The sequence below is a fragment of the Aotus nancymaae genome, unplaced genomic scaffold, assembly GCF_030222135.1.
Source record: "Aotus nancymaae isolate 86718 unplaced genomic scaffold, 86718_ANA_hifiasm-v0.15.2.pri h1tg000049l, whole genome shotgun sequence".
NCBI lineage: Eukaryota > Metazoa > Chordata > Mammalia > Primates > Aotidae > Aotus > Aotus nancymaae.
The window spans coordinates 286,250-307,913 of record NW_026988463.1 but is presented as its reverse complement, the minus strand read 5'-3'; the positions used below and the strand labels follow the sequence as shown (position 1 = coordinate 307,913).

The 21,664-nt window shown below is 56.5% G+C and overlaps 1 protein-coding gene across 2 annotated transcripts in view; it reads left to right on the top strand.

The window, feature by feature from the left end:
- AXIN1 (axin 1) overlaps positions 1-21,664 on the top strand; it is a 54,419-nt gene that overhangs the window by 30,737 nt on the left and 2,018 nt on the right. Inside the window, exons 3-8 of one of the 2 annotated variants that reach the window (XM_012468698.2) lie at positions 2,891-2,987; positions 9,010-9,147; positions 14,497-15,026; positions 15,446-15,616; positions 18,203-18,448; positions 20,481-20,588. In XM_012468698.2, the coding sequence (XP_012324121.1) occupies positions 2,891-2,987; positions 9,010-9,147; positions 14,497-15,026; positions 15,446-15,616; positions 18,203-18,448; positions 20,481-20,588 (1,290 nt within the window). The remainder of the gene's footprint in view (positions 1-2,890; positions 2,988-9,009; positions 9,148-14,496; positions 15,027-15,445; positions 15,617-18,202; positions 18,449-20,480; positions 20,589-21,664) is intronic. The other variant, XM_012468699.2, reaches the window with a different exon arrangement.

Sequence of the window (21,664 nt, the reverse complement as noted above, 5' to 3'; positions counted from 1 at the left end):
GGGCTGAGGCCAATGCCTCAGTGGCCCAGGGATGGCCTGGTCTCCGCATGTGTGAACCCTCGAGGTGACAGGCAGAAGCTTACTCTTTCATTGTCACATCTCCCGGGAAACCCCCTGTGCAGGAACGTGCTTGTTTTATGACCTCGTCCCCTGTGCTTCACAGGTGGCTTTTTGGGACGTGAGTGCACCGCAGGCGTTAGATGATGCCAACACGCTCTTATCACAGTAGGGCATTGGCTGCCATCCTGTGGGGGTCATTTGGGGTCTTGGTTACCCACGAAGCTCAGACCTGCCGAGCTCTGGTCTATTCATTATGCGCCACTTGCCCTCCAGCCATCCTAGTCGGGCTGCGGCGGAGCTGCAGATCCCGGGGTCTCCCTGAAGCAGCCCCGGCATTGGAGGAGGCCAGAGTCTGTGGACTTGTGAGCAGCTAGAGCCCACGGACCGCCACCCTCCGTCCCACTGTAGCTACTGGCGCCCCAGATGTCTTTCCCGCTTAGCTGGCTTCTGCATGTGGAAAGCCTGGAGAGCCGGATAGGGCTGGAGGAGAGCGGGACTTCTCACCTGCTGGTGATTCGCCCATCTTTTTTTTTTTTTTTTTTTTTCCAGTGAATGAGAGGTTCTTATATTGCCCAGGTTGGCCTTGAACGCATAGCCTTGCCTCCTCAAGCGCCAGGACAACTGGCCGGAGCCACCACGGCTCCCGTCTGCCCATCTTGTTATGAATATGTGCTAAGTGATGGTCCCACTTTATGCACCACGTTTATGGTGCTTTGCATTTTGAGACAGGGTCTCGCTCTCACCCAGGCTGGACTGCAGTGGTGTGATCTCGGCTCACTGCAGCTTCTGTCCTCTGGGCCCAAGCAGTCCTCCTGCCTCAGCCTTCAGAGTTGCTGGGGCTACAAGCGTGCGCCACCACGGCCGGCTAATTATTATTGTTGTTTTTGTGTGTGTGGAGACGAGGTCTCACTACGTAGTCTCAAAGTCCTAGGCTCCAACAGTGCACCCACTTCAGCCTCCCAAGTGCTGGGATTACAGGCATGAGCCATTGCGCCCGGCTGGTTTGTTCTTTTCATTTGCCTGTCTTTAAACGTTTTTCTACCACCTGAGTTTCAGATGAGCAGAACAAGCTGTCAGATGCTATCCCTGAACCAAATTCAGCCAGCCCCACATTGCCATACGTCTGGTTCCTTGGTTTTTCCCTGGGTCTGCCCGGCAGAGCTGCTGTGGTGCCTTCTCCTGGCTTCTTGCATCCTTGTTTAATTTTGAATCTTCAAGGTAAAATGTTGATGTGCTTTTCGCAGCACCTGACTTGAAGTTATTGGAGTTGAAGCAGCGCCTGCCGTGGCCCCGAAGCCTCGGGTCCGGTGGTTGGGTGCGGTGCGACCCACGGAGTGTCTGAGCAGACCATGCGTCCTAGCAGCTGGTGTCCCTCTTCCCAAAACTGTGTTACTGTGGCGAAAAATCATCTGCCAACTCACTTTTCTCAGAAAGTCTCCTGGTTCTCTCCATGAAAAGGGACATATGTTTCCTAAAGGGAGGACCTAAAATGAATATATATCTTTTTCCTTGATATTCTGTTCATCTTGGTTTGTATGAAGTTTGACAGTTTGGAATGTAAATTGCTGCAGATACTTGAAAGTACCGCAGAGTTAGAACGTGGACGGGTGCACTGCATCGTCTCGGGGGGCAGCTGAGCTCAGCTTTTGTGTGTGGGGGGCGGTGGAGGGGAGCTCACAGCCATGCCACACGGCGTTTGAGAGATGTGGGGACAGCGCCTAATCCACAGAGGCGTGTGGAGGTTACCAAATCCAAGTACCATGTCTAAGAAACCAGTAAGTTGTTGGCTTCAGGATACTTGAATAAACCCGAGGCAGGTGTTAGGTGGATTTTACACTCACTGATTCCCGATGCCGAGTGTGCTGAGCCAGACCCGGACTTGGCTCCCCACTGCCCACAGCACTCAGTGGTCTGTGACAGCCGAGGATGCCTCAGGAGCTGCCGTGTCCGCCAGGCAGCGCTGGGTCAGGCGCGCTCTCACGTCCTCTCACGTCCCGGCAGCTCTGGCAGGCCCCTTGGTGCAGCGCTGAGGCCTGGAGCTGCGGCAGCTTCTCTCGTAGCAGGGAGAGGGAGAGGGCGTTAATGAACTGCCTGAGTTATCTTAACCTGGGGTCATTATTCAAAGAGAGGTGTAATTTGACGTAGGTGTGTTTTATGATCTTTTAAAGGGTTCGTAAAGAAACCTGTTGGGAAGGAACTACCTTGCGCCTCCCTCGGAGACCACACTGCCCTGCCAGCTCACCTGGAGCGAAGCAGAGTGTGTAGCCATGGCGTCTGCTGACTTTCTGTGGGCACTGTCCTGGCTGCCCCCTCTGCTACCCTGAAATGTTTTTGGTCCGTTTAGCAGTGCCCTTCAAGGCAGGCACAGTGCACCCTGGTCTAGGCCACAAGCAGAGGCTAGCAGACGTTTTCTGTGCAGGGCTGGCAGTGAATATGTGAGGCCTTGCAGCCACGTGCAGTCCCTGTGACAAGTTCTTTTCCCACCCTTTAAAAATGGAAAAAGCGACTGGTAGCTCTCAGGCCCTAAAGAACAGGCAGGCGCCAGGAGGCTTTGTGGAGTTGCTCAGTCGACACCAGCTGGGAGGGCAGCATGTTGGGCACTGGGGCTTTGCCATCACACGTGAACTTCGTGTGTGACGCTTGGGCACGTATTCCCTGCACACATGGGTGCCTGCGTCACCAGTGTGTGCACATGTAGTCAGTGGTGGCCCACGGGTGTCATCACCGTCGTCCGTCCGCTGACTGGCGGTCGAGGCCGGGAGCCGTACTGGCATGGTGCTGGCCCTCCTGCTCCTCTCTGAGTTAACGGCTGCTTCTTTCTCCTGGACAGGGATGGGATCCCCCCATACAGGATCCGTAAGCAGCACCGCAGGGAGATGCAGGAGAGCGTGCAGGTCAACGGGCGCGTGCCCCTACCTCACATTCCCGTAAGTACCGGCTCTGCGGCCCTCAGCCCATCGTCCTCCCTGCTCAGCATGGGCCGTGGTGAACTGGTGCTCGGGAAAGGCACTTGCCTGGGCTTACCTGTAGACATCAGCGTGTGATCCCAGCAACATCTGCAAGTGGCCAGTCCCTGAGGGCGTCGGGACAGAGTTGCAGGCAGCATTTAGGGCCTAGAGGGAGCTGTCTATTCAGAAGAGCCCCTGTGCCCTGAGGCACACCCTCCCTGGGGGCAGGAAGTGTCTTGGCTTGTGATGTTGGATGCCTCCCCTCAAAGGGGGCAGCTGTGAGCCTCCCTCATGACCCCAGAGCCCAGGCCTGGCCCCTGCATGGCCCCTGGAGAAAACTTGGTGTCTTTGCGGCTGAACAATGGTCATCTCTAGGTGAACGTGTTGGCTTTAAAGCTGCCTCGGCTTTCGCTGTTGGATAGAGTCATGGTGCCTTTGCCTTGGCTGGGTGGCAGGTCACGGAGCCGAGTGCAGGCTGGACTACAGCACAGCCTGTCTCCGTCTGCAGAGCACTTCTGTGTTGATGAACCTGTTAGTGATCTTTCCTTATTTTGATGGGTTGACTTTGAACAGGAAGGACTTGTATGGGAAGATGAGAAAAGCGGTGTTTTTTTTTGTTTTTTGAGACAGAGTTTGCTCTTGTTACCCATGCTGGAGTGCAGTGGTACGATCTCGCCTCACTGCACACTCTGCCTCCCAGTTTCAAGCAATTCTCCTGCCCCAGCCTCCCGAGTAGCTGGGATTACAGGCATACGTCAACATGCCCAGCTAATTTTTGTATTTTTAGTAGAGATGGGGTTTCACGATGTTGGCCAGGCTGGTCTTGAACTCCTGACCTCAGGGGATCCGCCCGCCTTGGCCTTACAAAGTGCTGGAATTACAGGCACGAGCCACTGTGCCCAGCTGAGAAAAGTGTTTTTAACCCACTGTTAGCTGCAGTGTGTGAGGGTGAACCACGTGACCGTCAGAGTGTCTGTGCAGGGAAGTAGGCATTTTGGGAGCATTGACACACTCTTGGTCAGGATTTCTTAACCTTTTAACTTTTCTGCAGACATCAGTTTCCAAGTCAGGGAAGTGGTGATTTATGGTTGAAAAGAAACGATGTAGGTTTGTTCTTACTTCTGAGTAGAAGATGACCAAGGGTTGTCACTTCCCAGCCAGTCCTTGACACAGGTTTGGCTAAAACTAGGTGCTGATGATGTCTCCTTACCAAAAAGTGGATGACTTGTAGCCGTGTGTGCGTGAGCGTGCGTGTGCTGCAGAAGATCTGGGGCCCTGCCTGCCATCTACGGCCCAAGGCTGTCATGAGGTCACAGTCCAAGTTAATGGCTCCTGCACAGTCAGTGCTCCCTGATTTTCAAGTCACACGTCCTGAACGTCAAGGAGAACCTGCAGAGATGCCCAGATGAATGAGGCCCAAGAGACAGGACAGCTGAGTGACCACGGACCCTGGCCAACTCTGTGTGCCGTGAGGACAGGGCCTGAGTGGGCTGAGGCCTTCGGGAGGTTTCTGTCCACAGGGGTGCCCCGATCTTGGGGTGCTGGTCCAAGTCTTCATATGTAGAAAGTGCACGCCACGGACTCTTTATGAGGGGGCATCCGGCAGACACCTTCCCCTCAGAAGGGTCAGGAAGGACAAAAGCTGAGGAGTATGTTGATGCCTGGACTGTGACCTGGAAAGGCCTCTCAGGATGCAACACAGAGAAAGGAGGAGACTGAAGGCGAGTCCGTGCTGTGTCATCGTGAGAACGTTCTGGAACCCAGGGAAGCACAGAGCCCTCAGGTCTGGAGGGTCACAGTCGAGTCACCGAGAAGACGAAGCCAATAGGCACCAGACACAGGCGGGAGCAGGCGGCCCAGCCGCATGCCATGCCCCAAGAGGGCCCCCGTGTGATGGGGTGGGAGCTGCGGCCTGTGTTTCTGTGTGAACAGCCCACAGCAAATGACCTCATCTGAGACTCTGTGGAACCCGGATGAGGTCCATGTGGCCTGTCAGGCAGGGCTGTGGTTGGAACCGTTGGTAGCCAGTCCCTCAGCCAGAGGCCCAAGTGAGAAACCCACATCACGGGCACAGCTGCCCAGGGCCTGCTCGCTGCTGCTACTGGGAAATCGGACCCGAGGATGGTGGTGAGCAAAGGCAGGGAGGTCCAGGGAGCCGGATGGGCTAGCAAGACGCCGTGACCGCACCACACGCTTCCGCTCCACTGACAGCCTTGGTTTTTCGAAAGCTATGCCATTTCTCTGGTGGGTCCATGGCTCTGCAGCAGGCGTCCCCAACCCCTAGGCCACATAGCAGGAGGTGAGCAGCTTAGATTCTCATAGGAGCAGAACGCTATTGTGGCTGTGCCCGTGGAGGTCCAGGCTGCACGCCTCACGTGAGACTCTGACGAGGTGGGGAGGGCTCATCCCGAAACCACCCGTCCACCTGCTGTCTGTGGAAAATGTGTCTTCCAGGAAGCTGGTCCCTGTTGCCATAAGGTTGGAGACCGTGATTTACAGCACCTGGTCCTGGAATCCCTACCGTGGGGAGAGGGGCCTCTTGATTTTTGGCCTTTGTGGTTACTTTGAAGTTTCCCATTTTCATTTGCTTGGCTTTTTTTTTTTTTTTCTTTTTTTTTTTTTTTTTCTTCTTTTTTTTTTTTTCGTTTTTTTTTTTTATTTTTTATTTTTTTTTCTTTTTTTTGCTTGGCTTTTTCCTTTGTGATCCTTTTTCCTGTTCCTCCGAAGCCAGAAAGGTTTCCCTTCTCTGTAAATCTGTTGACTGACAGTTTTGCTGTTCTCAGAACCGCGGTGGTACAGCCTGTAGGGCCACCTGGAGTCTTTTTCTGGAACTCACACGGCGCCCTGAACGCTCCTCGTAACCCCTGGCCGTGCTGCTCTCTGCGTCTGATGACGGCTTCTCGTGCTGCTCTTGGTCTCTGTGCTGCCGACTGGTCAGACCGTGAGCGCTCCCGTCCGGGCCCCTGGCTGTCTGCAGACACAGCAGTGCCGGGCGGGGTCCCTGTGGTGCTGGCAGCGCCCAGTCCTGTGTCTGCCACGCCCATGTCTGCACCTTGTCCAGCACTGGGCATGGAAAAGCCAGCATGGCCCCCCACCCACCCAGCCTCCAGGCCCCAGGTGCAGCAGGAAAGGGCGGCTTGTTAGGTCCTTGGCAGATATATGTGTGCATGCCCTGCTGTCCACACACCCAAACACACTGGCCCACGTCCCTGCTGGTGCCAGCCCCAGCCTTCCTCAGCATTTTCTAGAAGCACTCGATGCTCCTCCTTGGCTCCAGGACAGACCCCTTCTGGTGTTGGGCACAGCCCAGACTCCAGCAGTGACTTCTCCCAGCTCTGAGGCATCACCCAGCACCCTGGGCGTGCACTTGGCCCCTTCATACTTGACGCGAAGCCTGCGGCTCTGAGCCCCATCCACCTCGGAGTGTCTGAGCCTGGAGTGGGCCTTCGTGTGGTTTCTGTGGCCACTCGCACCCCATCCTTCCGAGGTTTTGGTTCTGTTTCTACTCTATTTTGTAAATGAGAAACTGGGGTGCAAAGAGCCAGGACCTCACCAGATCGCACAGCGGGAAGGCGGGAAGGCCACACGCACGGAGGGTGCCGCGTCCCGTCTGCCACCCTGCTCACTTGTCATGGGGGAGCTGTCCCCGGCTCCATCCCTCCCTGCCTTAGACACTGGCGGTCTGGATTTTAAAAACATGTTTGGCTATGAAGGATGTTACCGGACCAGCTGGCGAAATTGGAATAAGATCTGCCCCGTGACGTTATTATATCAGGGTCAGTGTTCTTAACCATCCATATTTGTACTGTGGTTAGGTATGAGAGCAACCTTACTTTTGTTAAATACACTCTTAAGTGGTTCAGAAAAGTGAGGTGCCTGTATGTGTGCATGTGTGACTGCATGTGTGTGGGTGTGTGTATACTCATGTGCCTGCCGGTGAGGGGATGAAAAAGCGCTTACAGCAGGATGTGAGCCCGTGGGGAATCTGGGTGAAGGTGGACGGGCATTCCTTGTTCTGTTTTTGCAGCTGTTTTGAAGTTTGAAATTTAAAATGAAGTCCCCTCAAAAGTTACACAGAACCAGCCGTGGTGGTTCACGCCTGCAATCCCAGTGCTTTGGGAGGCCAAGGTGGGAGGAGTTCGAGGCCAGGTGGATAACCTGGCAAGACCCCCATCTCTGTTTTTTAAAAAAGCTGTGTGGTATATTGCTATAAGGTTTCTTCTTCTTGTTTGGAGACAGGGTCTCACTCTGTCACCCAGGCTGCAGTGCAGTGGCGCAGTCTCTGCTCACTACAGTGTTGCTCTCCCAGGGCCTAAGTGATCCTCCCACCTCAGCCTCCCAAGTAGTCAGGACCACAGATGCCACCACACCTGGCTGATTAAAAACAATGTTTTTGGCTTGGCATGGGGGCTCACACCGGTAATCCCAGCACTTTGGGAGGCCAAGGTGGGTGTATCACGAAGTCAGGAGATCGAGACCATCCTGGCCAACAAGGTGAAACCCCATCTCTACTAAAAAATGCAAAAATTAGCTGGGCGTGGTGGCATGTGCCTGTAATCCCAGGTACTTGGGAGGCTGAGGCAGGAGCATTGTTTGAACCCGGGAGGTGGAGGTTGCAGTGGGCCGAGCTCGCGCCACTGCACTCCAGCCTGCCGCCTGGCGACAGAGCAAGACTGTCTCAAAAAAAAAAAAAAGAAAAATTTTTTTCCTTTTTTTTTTTTTTTTTTGTAGAGATGAGATCTCACTTTCTTGGCCAGGCTGGTGTCTCATTTCTGGGCTCAAATGATCTGCCCGCCTCTACTTCCCAAAGTGCTGTGACTGTAGGCGTGAGCCACCACCTGGCCTTGATATTCTTTTAAAAAGGAAAGCCCGGCCGGGTGCGGTGGCTCACACCTGTAATCCTAGCACTTTGGGAGGCCGAGGCGGGTGGATCACGAGGTCAAGAGATCGAGACCATCCTGGTCAACAAGGTGAAACCCCGTCTCTACTAAAAATACAAAAGTTAGCTAGGCATGGTGGTGCGCGCCTTTAATCCCAGCTACTCGGGAGGCTGAGGCAGGAGAATTGCTTGAACCCAGGAGGCAGAGGTTGCGGTGAGCCAAGATCGCGCCATGGCACTCCAGCCTGGGTAACAACAGCGAAACTCTGCCTCAAAAAAAAAAAAAAGAAAAGCCCACCTTTCCCACTCCTCCCCTGTCCTCCAAGTCCTATGTGTCCCCTCCCTGCTGTGGGGCCTCGGGGGTCTTCTGCATCCTGAGCCAGGCTGACAACCCCTGCGGTCGTCTCTAGTGTTCTCTGAACGGGGTGGGGAGCGCTGGCCGTGTGTCCTGAAGCAACCCTGTCTCCTGGGCCCGTGGGGAATGAAGGACAGACTGGCCAGACAGGAAAAGGGGGGTTTTGAGGAAGTTGATTCTCAACTGAAAGGAGGAAAAAGTAAACTCTTACTTTAAAATACAACAAAAGGCCGGGCGCGGTGGCTCACGCCTGTAATCACAGCACTTTGGGAGACCGAGGCGGGTGGATCACCTGAGGTCAGGAGTTCAAGACCAGCCTGGCCTTCAGGGTGAAACCCCATCTTAAAAAAAAATAAATAAAATACAACAGACGCCAGGCACAGTGGCTCATGTCTGTAATCCTAGTACTTTGGGAGGCCGAGGCAGGTGGATCACCTAAGCTCAGGAATTTGAGTCCAGCCTGGCCAACATGATGAAAGCCCATCCCTACTAAAAATACACAAATTAGCTGGGCGTGGTGGTAGGCACCTGTAGTCCCAGCTACTCAGGAGGCTGAGGTAGGAGAATCGCTTGAACCCAGGAGGTGGAGGTTGCAGTGAGTGGAGATCATGCCACTGCACTCCAGCCTGGACAACAGAACGAGACTTTATCTCCAAAAACTAAATAAATAAAATACAACATCAATACCGCACGGTCTTTCCCTTCACAAAGACACTTCCTGCCAGTGATCTTTCAACCCACGTGCCTCACGGTCGTCTCCCTCACAGCGCACGTACCGGGTGCCGAAGGAGGTCCGCGTGGAGCCACAGAAGTTCGCCGAGGAGCTCATCCACCGCCTGGAGGCTGTGCAGCGCACGCGGGAGGCTGAGGAGAAGCTGGAGGAGCGCCTGAAGCGTGTGCGCATGGTGAGTGGGCCGCGTCGGTTTCGCGCCGTTTCTGACAGCTTGGATGTCCTGATGTTCAGGACGGCTTTGGCCCTGATTTCTCGTGGGCATGTCCAGGGCTGGCCGAGGCCTGCTGACCCTTGAGGCCTCCATGCTGAGTCCCCCACCCCTTTCTCTGCAGCTGAGCCTTAGATCAGGGTGGGATGTCCCAGCAGCCCCATCCCCACCCTCAGAGGCCCAGAGACACACCTTGGGCACCCTCATTTAAGGGGCCAGGAGTGACACAGCTGCCTGCTGTACCTGGTCACAAACTGCATGGGTGGCAGGGCCACAGCCTGAGGCCACAGCAGGTGATCACCTCAGCTTCTTCACCCCATGCGGGCGGTGAGTGGGATGAACGTGTGCTGGGCAGGAAGGGCTAGTGGCATGCAGGAGTCCTTTGTGCGTGCACTCAGGGCTGCGACGCCTAAGACAGTCCCCCGCCTCCTGGGCACGCTTGGTTCCTTGAGGCCGTGGTGCACGGCCCTCTAGGCACGTGTGTTGTGGGACTCTTTCCTTAGTTCAGCTAAAGACAGGGCTCCTTTCACACAGCTACAAAAAAGTAGGCTCGCAGACAATTTGAAAGGTGAAAGGACAGGGTTTATTAGGTGAAAAGGTCAAAAGGGAAGCAGGGCTGGATGTGGTGGCTCACGCCTCTAATCCCAGCACTTTGGGAAGCTGAGGCGGGTGAATCACCTGAGATCAGGAGTTCGAGACCAGCCTGGCTAACATGGCGAAACCCCATCGCTACTAAAAATACAAAAATTAGCTGGGCATGGTGGCGGGTACCACCAGGTATCCAGGAGGCTGAAGCTGGAGAATCGCTTGAACCCAAGACGTACATGCTGCAGTGTGCCAAGATCTTGGGCGACAAGAGTGAAACTCCATCTCAAAAAAAAAAACAACTCCACAAAGCCAGAGTTCTAGTGCGATTCCTGCCTCGAAGATTGAATGCCAGGTTCCACCCAGGAAGAGGGGCTGGGCTTCTCCCTGCTGCAGACCGTGCAGACTTCTGTGGCTCCATCCCAGTGCGTGCTCCTCCCAGTGCGCAGGCCAGCTGCAGTTTCACTGGAGACCCCTTACCACCTGGCTGTCTCACTTGCAGAGCTGCCTTTGCTGGCTGTGCGGGTGGTGCACACCTGTGGTCCCAACACTGTGGGAGGCCGAGGTGAGCAAATCAGTTGAGCCCAGGAGTTTGAGACTAGCCTGGGCAACATGGCAAAATCCTGTCTTTAGAAAAAATTTCAAAATTAGCCGGGCGTGATGGTACACACCTGAGGTCCCAGGTACTCAGGAAGCTGAGGTAGGAGGATCACTTGAGCCAGGGAGGTCAAGGCTGCAGTGAGCCAAGGTTGTGCCACTGCACTCCAGCCTGGGTGACAGAGCAACCTGCCTCAAAAAAAAAAAAGGCCTTTGCTTTTCTGTTAGCCGGATTAACCTCTGTGAGGGGTCAATGGCGCCACTGAGTGGGAGCGTCCTCCATTCTCCTTTCAGTATTTTGTGAATATAAGTATTTACCAAATGTATACATTTGTAAGCATTTCCATGCCTAAGTTCAAAACGTAGTTTTTTTCAAGGAATTGTTTCTCCACCTGATCCCTGATGTAAAATGCAGACCCTCAGCTCTCCTCAGACCACAGGAGAACCCTCGGTGCAGCCACTCTTTCACTCACAACCCGGGTGAGCTGTGCCCTGAAGCCTGGAGATGCCACCATGAGGGTGGACGCAGGTGGGGTTGGCAGTGCCCAGCCTGGAAGCGATGCTCTGGGCACTGCATTGAGCTTGCAGGCAGACCTCACAGCTCACTGAGAAGCGGGCCAGGTGTGGTCATGCAGATCGTCAAGCTCTCCAGGAAGGGGTTTGTGTGAAAATGTTTCACACACATACACATCAATTTTTTTATCCTCAGTAAATTTTTTTGCCACCACGTGGAGTTGCATCCTCTCGTCTTCCCTGGCTCTGGGTCTGAGGGTGACCCTGACCTGGGCAGGACACAGGTGTGGGCGGTACCAGCTCAGTTGCTCTGCAGGTGCCGAGTTCACCCTGTCCACAGTTCCCCAAGGAAAGGACTCAGGGAATTTGTCCTCCAGGATCAGGGGCCTGGCCAGTGCTGCAAAGCTGACAGGAGCAGCACCCGTGCCCTGTGGTTCCGGCGGCGGCGAGAATGAGGCCTCGCCTTGCAGAGCAACTGGCTCCCTTGCTTCCCGGGGTGGCCCCAAGGAGGCTGCTGTGCGCACGTGAGGCTGGCGGTCGTTCAGGGCTCGCCTGGGAGTGTCCATGGGTTGTTGAAGGAAGTGGTGGAGCACAGTTTTTAACAGCTCGTCTGAAAAGCAAACATTGAGAAATGAGTTGCCATGACATAAGGACGCGTCAGCAGGCCACACCCAGGCCCAAGGGCTGTGACGTCAGCACTGTCATTTGTGTGGTGTGCAAAGGTTGGCAGCCCTTAAACATGCTCACAGAAGAAACGTAGGAAAGGAAGTCTTTGATGCTTTGCTGTCGTGTTGGCCGTTGTAATTTTCTGCTGATCTTTGTGCCTCGATCTAGTCACAGTATGTGCTTCTGGTAGGGCAGGTTCACATTTGGAGTGAAACTTTTTTTTTTAATAATTTTTTTTGTAGAGACAGAATCTTGCTATATTACTCATCCTGGTCTTGAACTCCTGTCCTGAAGCAATCCTCCTACCTCAGCCTCCCAGCGTGTTGGGATTTCAGGTGTGAGTCACCGCACCCAGACTTAAGCGAGACGTGTTAAAGGCAGGTGTAGCCACAGCTGCGGAGTGTGTGACTCTCACCTCCGACTCCCAAGGCTTCCCCACCCGATTGAGTCCTGGCTCTGTCCCAGCAACAGGGAACACACGGCGGTGCCCACAGGTGTGTGGATGCAGCACCACCAGGGCCTGGGAGGGAGGGGGCACCTGCTGCCAAGAGATGAGCAGTGTCCTTTGACCAAACAGAAAATACTAGAATTGGCCAGATGTGGTGCCTCACGCCTGTAATCCAGCACTTTAGGAGGCCGAGACGGGTGGATGACCTGAGGTCAAGAGTTCAAGACCAGCCTGGCCAACATGGCAAAAACCCATCTCTACTAAAAATACAAAAATGAGGCCGGGCAAAGTGGCTCACACCTGTAATCCCAGCAGTTTGGGAGGCTGAGGTAGGTGGATCACAAGGTCAGAAGATCGAGACCATCCTGGCCAACATGGTGAAACCCCATCTCTACTAAAAATACAAAAAAATTAGTTGAGCGTGGTGGTGCACGCCTGTAGTCCCAGCTACACAGGAGGCTGAGGCAGAAGAATTGCTTGAACCCAGAAGGTGGAGACTGCAATGAGCCGAGATCGCGCCATTGCACTCCAGCCTGGGTGACAGTGCGAGACTCCATCTTAAAAAAAAAAAAAAAAAAAGAGTAACTCCAGATTCTTACAGTAACCTATTTTCATTGTAAAATTCGGGAAATCAAAGCACAAAGAAGAATGGTTAAGTTAATCTGTAAAATTTCACAGCCCCGTGATAGATGCAGAGCTCTGCCGAGGTGGTTAATGGCATCAAAACTCAAAGCTCTTCCTTTCTTCCTTAACCGAGGGAAGTCCCTCAGAGTGTCCTGCAGGGACAGGGAGGCAGCGTAGCTGCATCCACCAGGGGATGCCCACCACTCTACTGTTGCCCGGCTCTGCCCCAGCGTTCATCTGTCCTGTGTAGTGCCTCACTTCGCCCTCAGCCCCAGTGCAGCCACCCACAACTAGGCCCACACTAGCTCGGGGCACGCCTGTTCCAGTTGTGCAGGTGTGAGAGTGGTGCTAAATGTTGGGAGCTTTGTTTATATTAAAATACAAGGTAGGCTGGGTACAGTGGCTCACATCTGTAATCCCAACACTTTGAGAGGTCAAGACAGGAGGATCACTTGAGACCCAGAGGTTAAGGGCAGGCTGGACAACATGGCGAGATCCTCATCTCTACAAAACAAACAGAAAAAGTTAATGGGGCCTGGTGGCATGCGCCTGTGGTCCCAGCTACTTGGGAGACTGAAGCAGGGCCATCGCCTGGGCCCCAGAGGTTGAGGCTGCATTGAGCTGCGATCGTACCATTGCAGAGCCCGGCTCGGTGGCTCACGCCTGTAATCCCAGCACTTTCAGAGGCTGAGGTGAGTGGATAACCGGAGGTCAGGGCTTCAAGACCAGCCTGGCCATCATGGTAAAACCCCATCTTTAAAAAAAAAAAAAAAAAAAGAAATTCTGTCAAACAAACAAACAAATAAATACAGGGAGTTCCCTCCCTTTCTCTTATATTAATACCAGATTCACTGAGCACTTTCAGTTTGTCAGTCCAGTAAGATGAGGAAATAAATACGCAACTTGGAATTAAAGCGGTCAGATGTTTTCACTGGCAGATAACCTTTGCCACCTGTTAACCTGGAGAATCAAGTGAAACTCCACTGGCTTAATGTGGAAACCCATGAAGAAGCAACATGTACAGAACCCAGGAGCCCTTTTGTGTAAGGGTGACGTTCTCCTTAACATAGAATGAGAGGCCGAAGCTGGCGGATCACGGGGTCAGGGGTTCAAGACCAGCCTGGCCAACGTGGTGAAGCCCCATCTCTACTAAAAATATAAAAATTAGCTAGGTGTGGCGGTGTGCACCTGTAGTCCCAGCTACTGGGGAGGCTGAGGCAGGACAATCGCTTGAACCCAGGAGGTGGAGGTTGTAGTGAGCCCAGATTGTGCCACTGCACTCCAGCCTGGGTGACAGAGCGAGACTGTGTCTCGGAAATATGTTGATAGCAATAAAGTTAAGGAATAGGAAAAGTCAATTGAAGGAAAACAAAAATCTTTATTGAAAAAAAACAGGCCAAGACAGGCAGATTACTTGAGCTCAGGCATTCAAGAGCAGCCTGGCCAAGATGGTGAGAACCCCATCTGTGCCAAAAATACAAAAAAATTAGCCAGGTGTGGTGGCACATGCTTGTGGTCTCCACTGTTGTGGCCCAGGAATTGGAGGCTGCAGTGAGCTGAGAGCACACCACTGTATTCCAGGCTGGGCAACAGAGCAAGAACTCGTCTCAAAAAGAAAAAAATAAACTAACTCTGTGCAGAGCGCCGCCCACAGCCAACGCACACGCTGCATTCCTTGAGGCCCCGCTGTCGCCGCTCCTTCCATCTGTGCCCCGCCCTGTCTCTCTATCCTCGGAGACAGGACCGCTGGGGAGGGCCTGCAGCCACCCTGGGCTTGGCTGGCATCTGCTGGGGGCTGCTGGGCCAGGCCTGATGCTTTCTGTTTTCCCCAAGTGTGCGGCTGGTGCTGAGAAGTGATGGTGCTGCTTGTCCCCACACAGGAGGAGGAAGGTGAAGACGGCGACCCATCTTCGGGTCCCCCAGGGCCGTGTCACAAGCTGCCTCTCACCGCCACCTGGTACCACTTTCCACCCCGCTGTGTGGACGTGGGCTGTGCCGGGCTCCGGGACGCACATGAGGAGAACCCTGAGAGCATCCTGGATGAGCACGTGCAGCGTGTGCTGAGGACACCTGGCCGCCAGTCACCAGGGCCTGGCCACCGCTCCCCGGACAGTGGGCACGTGGCCAAGATGCCGGTGGCGCTGGGAGGTGCAGCCTCGGGGCACGGGAAGCACGCGCCCAAGTCAGGGGCGAAGCTGGATGCGGCTGGCCTGCACCACCACCGACACGTCCACCACCACGTCCACCACAGCACAGCCCGGCCCAAGGAGCAGGTGGAGGCTGAGGCTGCCCGCAGGGCCCAGAGCAGCTTCGCGTGGGGCCCGGAGCCACACATCCATGGGGCGAAGCCCCGAGGCTACTCAGAGAGTGTGGGCGCTGCCCCCAACGCCAGCGATGGCCTGGGCCACAGGTGAGCATGTGCTTGTCAGCAAGGAGGGTGCTGGGGGTGAGGCTGTGTCCCTGCAGAAGGCTGGAACCTCCCCGTAAAACTCAGGAAACCCAGGGCTGCCAGCAGCAGACAGGAGCCCCCTCTTGTGGAGGGAGCGGGCTGGGCTCTGTGTCAGGGGAGTCCACGCCACCTCAGGTGGGAGATGAAGGTCAAGGGCCATAGCCGGACCCTGGCTCCAGCTGTGGCCCTCAGTCTGCCGGGGGCGAGCAGTGACTACCCGTGTGTTTAAAGAGGAAGCAAAGCCCAGGCAGCACCAGGACAGCTAGGAGGCGGCTGCTGCACCACAGGGGCCTCACAGAGACCGGGTAGGGGCCTTGCAAACGGGGAAGGGGCACAGCCTCTGCCGTGGCGACTCCCCAGTGTCGCTCTTGCCCTCGCAGTGGGAAGGTGGGCATGGCATGCAAAAGAAACGCCAAGAAGGCCGAGTCGGGGAAGAGTGCCGGCACCGAGGTACAAGGCGCCTCGGAGGACGCGGAGAAGAACCAGAAGATCATGCAGTGGATCATCGAGGGCGAGAAGGAGATCAGCAGGCACCGGAGGGCCGGGCACGGGTGAGCGCCCTACACGCAGCTGGTCCTGCCGCCGCGGCACCTTCCTGGGCACCCTCCAGCAGGCTCTGCAGGCCTGGGAGAGAGGCCCCATGTCTCCAGGAGGAAAACCCTGTGTCCCCAGAGAGAGGATGTCCCTGAAGGCCGAGGGAGGCCCTCACGCCCACAGGCAGCACACAGCTGCTCTTGGGCAGCTATTTCCAGTCTGACACCACCCCTACATGAGAATGACCTCAGTCACCTGGGAAGTGCACAGCTGCCTGTCACTCCCGAGGGCTCCCATGGGAGAAGCCTTCTGTGCTCACACCTGGCCCTCCTGGTGAGCGGTGGGGAAGGCTCTTGTGTAGCCAGAAGGTCAGAGACCATGCATGTGGTGTGGAGCAAGGGCCCGGCACCACAGGTCCAGCCCTGCTGCTGCTGTCCCCGGGCCAGTCTTCACGTCGCCCCTGCTTGCCTCCTGGGCCTGCAGTCGTGCCCAGTACTCAGCAGGGGGGCCACAGGCCAAAGGTGGTGCCTGGGAAGCATTGGCCCTGGTGGGTGGGTGGCCCCAGCTTCCTCAGTCTTAGACCCTGATCTGCCCCCAACGCCCAGGCCCTGGCCACGGCACACCTCCCTTCACGTTGCTTCATGAGAACTGAGGCAGCTGAGCACCTGGGGCACGGCACCGTTGCCCGGGTTTGAAGCCTGTCCCACGAGGCCACAGGGTCCCTGTCCAGTGCTGACTGGGGTGGGGGCAGGCTCATCGCTTCTCCGGGGCTCCCAAGGGATCAGAGGTGCACACCACTCTGCCTGGCTCATTTTTTTGTAGTGATGGAATCTCACTGTGTTGCCCAGGCGGGTCTCGAGCTTTTGGGCCCAAGCGATCCTCCCACCTTGGCCTCCCAAAATGCTGGGATTACAGGCACGAGCCATCACTCCCAGCCTTTGAATCCTTTTTTTTTTTTTTTTTTTTTTAAAGACAGTCTCACTCTGTTGCCCAGGCTGGAGTGCAGTGGTGCAATCTTGGCTCATTGCAGCCTCTACCTCCTGAGTTCAAGCGATTCTCCTGCTTCAACCTTCTGAGCAGCTGGGATTACAGGCACCCAGCACCATTCCCAGCTGATTTTTGGATTTTTAGTAGACACAGGGTGGTTTTGCCATGCTGGCCAGGCTGGTCTCAAACTCCTGACCTCTGATGATCTGCTCGCCGGTCTCCCAGCTGGGATTATAGGCATGAGCCTCTGCCCCGGCTGAATCCTTTAATAGCTGTATATACTAAATGTTGCATGTCTTTTATTTTAGGATAAGCATTCGTATATTCTACTTTGAGACACATTTATACTTTTTATACAGTAAGACAATTTTTACTTTTTGAGACAGAGTCTCCGTGTCACCCTGGCTGAAGTGCAGTGGTGCACTCACAGTTCACTGCAGCCTCGACCTCCTGGACTAAAGCAGTCCTCTGGCCTCAGCCGCCCGCGTAGCTAGGATTAATATATAATTTATATCCCAGTATAACTGTTAAAAATAAACTATAGAAAAAGAAGTCTCGGCTGGGCACTGTGGCTCACGCCTTTAATCCCAGCACTTTGGAAGGCCGAGGTGGGCGGGTCATAAGGTCAGGAGTTTGAGACCAGCGTGGCCATCATGGCAAAACCCCACCTCTACTTAAAAAATACAAAAAATTGGCCTTGCGTGGTGGCAGATGCCAGTAGTCGTAGCTACTCGGGAGGCTGAGGCAGGACAATCACTTGAACCCGGGACTGAGAGCTGAGATCCGAGATTGTGCCGCTGCACTCCAGCCTCAGCAGCAAGAGTGAAATTCTGTCTCGAAAAGTCTCCATGAAAGCGATTTTTTTTTTCTTTCGGAGACAGAGTCTCGCTCTGTCACCGAGGCAGGAGTGCGGTGGCACAGTCTCAGCTCACTGCAGCCTCCACCTCCTGGGTTCAAACGATTCTCCTGCCTTGGCCTCCCGAGTAACTGGTATTACTGGTACCCACCACCACACCCTGCTAATTTTTTGTATTTTTTTTAGTGGAGACGGGGTTTTTTCATCTTGGTCAGGCTGGTCTCAAAGTCCTGACCTCAGGCAATCCGCCCACCTCAGCCTCCCAAAGTGCTGGGATTACAGGGGAATGAGGGATTATTTTTGAGGGATGCGTGGGGAGATCAGTCTCATTCTGTTGACCAGGCTGGAGTGTAGTGGCACAATCCCAGCTCCCTGCAACCTCTACCTCCCGGGTTCAGGTGATTCTCCTGCCTCAGGCTCCGGGGTAGCTGGGATTACGGGCATGTGCCACCACGCCCAGCTAATTTTGTATATTTTAGTAGAGACGGGGTTTCACCACGTTAGCCAGGCTGATCTCAAACTCCCGACCTCAGGTGATATGCCCGCCTTAGCCTTGCAAAGTGCTGAGATAAAGGGGGCCAGCCACCCCGCCCGGCGGGGATGTTTTTATTGTGTGGTCTGAGGAGGATGTCCATGTGGCTTGGTGGCCAGGCCCCAGTGCCCCTGTCCCATCCTACCCCTCAGGAGAGGGTTGCAGCCTCACCAGGCAACCCAGCCACGGTGTTGACCACGGCCCCAACTTGTTCTCTTGTTCCCCAAGGTCTTCAGGGACGAAGAAGCCACAGTCCCATGACAACTCCAGACCCTTGTCCCTTGAGCGCTCCGGGGCCGTGCATCCCTGGGCTGGCTCTCAGCTCCGGACCTCTGTGCAGCCCTCCCACCTCTTTATCCAAGACCCCACGATGCCACCCCACCCAGCTCCCAACCCCCTAACCCAGTTGGAGGAGGCGCGCCGACGTCTGGAAGAGGAAGAGAAAAGAGCCAGCCGGGCACCCTCCAAGCAGAGGTAGGGCAGGGCGGGGCGGGGCAGCTCTGGAGGGCCTCCACAGCGCTACGCCTGGGGCTGAGGCTCCCGCAGTCTGAGGTCTTTGCAGAAGTCCCTCAGGTGGAAAACGGCCCTCTCCGTGTCCCCTGGCCACACTGCGCCCTTCCTCCCACTGAGAACCACTGAGGGGTAAGGTGGCAGGTGGCCCTGCTGTGGACACGGGGCGGGTGGCAGCTTTCACACATCCAAGGCCACTGTGCTGTCTGTTCTTCTGGAAGGAGGGGTCCATCCTCAAGCTGGGCTGAGGCTGCAGGGCCCCAGCTTTCGGAGAACACCGAGTCATAGCCAGAGGCTACTGACTGCTGGGCAGCAGCCTGGGCTTCGAGGCAGAGGTCCTGGGGGCATGGTGGCTGCCTTTTGACAGTGGCACCCCAAGAGCCCTCAGTGGCTCTACACGGCGAGGAAGCTGCGTGGTTCTGAAACCTGTGCAGACGTGGGGCTGTGATCCTGGATGGCCAGCCTACAGCCCTCACTCTGACCTCCTCTGCCTTCTGGGCCCCCGTAGCCAGACCCTCTTCTCTCCCCAGGGCAGGGTGGTTTCTGCCTGGGCTGCAAGGACATCTCCCCTTTGCTGGGGCAGTGTTTTCCCTCCAGGCTAGAGCCTGGCTTCTCCAGTGCTTTCAGCTTGGTCATGAGGCAGTTCTCCTGGCCATCCGGGGTCACTGGAATTCTGGACCCATCAGGCTATCTGGGAGGGTCCTTCGAGCCAGTAGCTCACTTGAGCCCTGGGGCTGTGGTCACACGGAGGCCATGGTTGCCGTCAGAAGTCACCGGCTCCTCCTGTCCATCTTGGATCATCTGGGGCCCAGGGTCCCGCCCCACATCCCGGGCCTGTAGGTTTGGGGCTGCGCTACTCCCGGGAGGCTGGGGCCAGGGGCCCTGTTCTGCTCAACCAGCATCCGGGTGCAGACCCTTCTCAGCCGCAGCCTGTGTGTCTCTCAAGTCATAGAGCTTCCTGAGCTTTCAGCAGGCTGAGTCTGACGCTAGCTCTGTAGCCAGAAAGAGTCACGGTTACCTTGAACGAAAAGGGTGTTCACTTTATGGCAAAATGTCTGCGACCCCATGATCGTGTTTAGCCAACAAGGAGCCAGAGCCCTGTGCCATGCAGGAACCTGGTGCCTGGTGCTCAGAGCTGGGGCACGACCGGGCTGGCTCAGATGAGCAGTGGGCGGCCTTGTGTGCAGCGGGTCTGAGGCCCTGGGCGTGGCTGGTCTCCTCTGCTGGGCTGAGCAGGGGCCGCTCCAGGTTGCGTCTGCTCTTCCCCCCGGCACCCACAGACCGTATGACGGCAGTGGACCCTCCCTGAGCCGTGGGACCCCCGCTGCGGTTCTGAGGCACAGCTGTACTGGCCCGGTTTGGCCACTGCATTTGTCCATCCAGGGGATGTGGACTTTTTCCAGCAGCTGAGACTTGGAGGGAAGGCGCAGGGGCAGGGTGGGTGTGGGACCCTGCCTGGACGTCAGAGTAGAAATCGTCAGGGTCGCCTGGCGCACCCAGGCGCAAGTGTCCACGTGAGAGGAGCTGCCGTGCTGCAAGCCCGTGGAGGGCCCTCAGCCTCCCTGAGGTGCAGACAGAGCGGCCACGCTCCGGACCCAGTGTGCTGCTGTCGGTGGGGATTTCAGGCCAGAGGCCCGAGGACAGGCTCCTCGCTGTATGAAGCTGTCCCAGAGGAGGAGAGGCGGTGGGATCCTAGCACCCCGGATCAAAAGCTCCCCAAAGTGTGGTCCGGAACTCGGGGGGTCGTTGCCCAGACCGTGAGTGCAGGGCGCCCTGCAGTCGACAAAAGGATGCCCGTTTCTCGACCGTGCCGGGAGCGTCTGGCACCGTGAAGGCCTGGAAGAGGGTTCGGTGTCTCATCTGCCCCTCCAAGTCGGAGCCTTCACTGGGGAGTCGCGCAGCCCCTGCACACTGTGGCCGGCAGCACTGGTTGAGGCTCCCTCCCCCGGGCTGGTGGCAGCCGGCGCGGCCACCATTGACGCGGGTTGTTCCCTAGGTATGTGCAGGAGGTTATGCGGCGGGGACGCGCCTGCGTCAGGCCAGCGTGCGCGCCGGTGCTGCGCGTGGTACCAGCCGTGTCGGACATGGAGCTCTCCGAGACAGAGTACGTGCGTCCCGAGGGTCCTCCCGGTCCTGCCCGCCCCGGCCCGGGCGTCCTAAGCCAGGTCCGGTGGTAGAGCCGCCGTCCTGGGCCCCGAGATCGGGCACCACACTTGGAAGCAGCTGTGGAAGGAGAGGGTCCCGGCGGCCTCAGATTCCAGGCTCCTCTAGAGCCTTCTTGCGTCTCCATCAAAGGAGACGCTGACCAGCATGACAGCAAGTGACCAACAGGCCGGCGGGAGGCCTGGGCACCACAGCCAGGCCTGCTGGGGCGCAGAGACCTTCCCCTGGCCGGTCCCTGCCAGGGCTGACTTGAGCAGGGTCGGGGCTGCAGGGGTGGAGGTGCTGATGTGCGGCCGCTTGCAGGGTGGGTCTGGACCACTGCGTGCGTCTGTGCAGCCAGTGCCATGAGTGAGGCTGGGCTTTGCCCCCACCTGGAACGCTGACCACCACTCCGAGCCCTAGTGAGAAAGGCTTGCCGTGTTGACACCACGTGATTCCACGTGTGCGGTCTGCTCGAGGCAGCAGGAGGAGGGGCACACCCCCAAGACGGGCCTTGAGAACAGGGGTCCCCGGGCCTGCCAGGCTTCTCCCGGATGCTGGTCCCTCGTGGCTCTTGTCCTTCAGGCACGCTGGGGTGGCTTTCATGTGTCCCTGGGGAAGCCCCCACGTTGGCTTTTCTTTGATGGGCCTGGCTCCAGGGGGTTCTGAGGATGTGGCACGGGGACAAGAATGCAGCGGGCTGGGGGCCTGGGGTGCAGAGTCGATGGTCACATGTGGCTGAGGTGAGCCCGTGGCCTTCCTGCCATGACGCTGGCTCTGAAAGCCTTTGATGCGCCCAGCCAGGAGGGCTGAAGCCCAGGGATCCAGGGGCAGCTTCTGGAGCCGCCTCAGGGACCGGGGGGGGGGGGGCGCGCGACAGCAAGCGCCCTGTCATCCTGGCACGGCTGTGGCTGCACAACACCTGCAGGAGGGCCCAGCCCGGCCTGGGCAGGAGACGGTGGCAGCTTCGCCACCTCGGAAGGGCCTGCTGGCTGCCAGCCCTGGTCCTGCAGAGTCGGGCTGATACAGAAATCATGC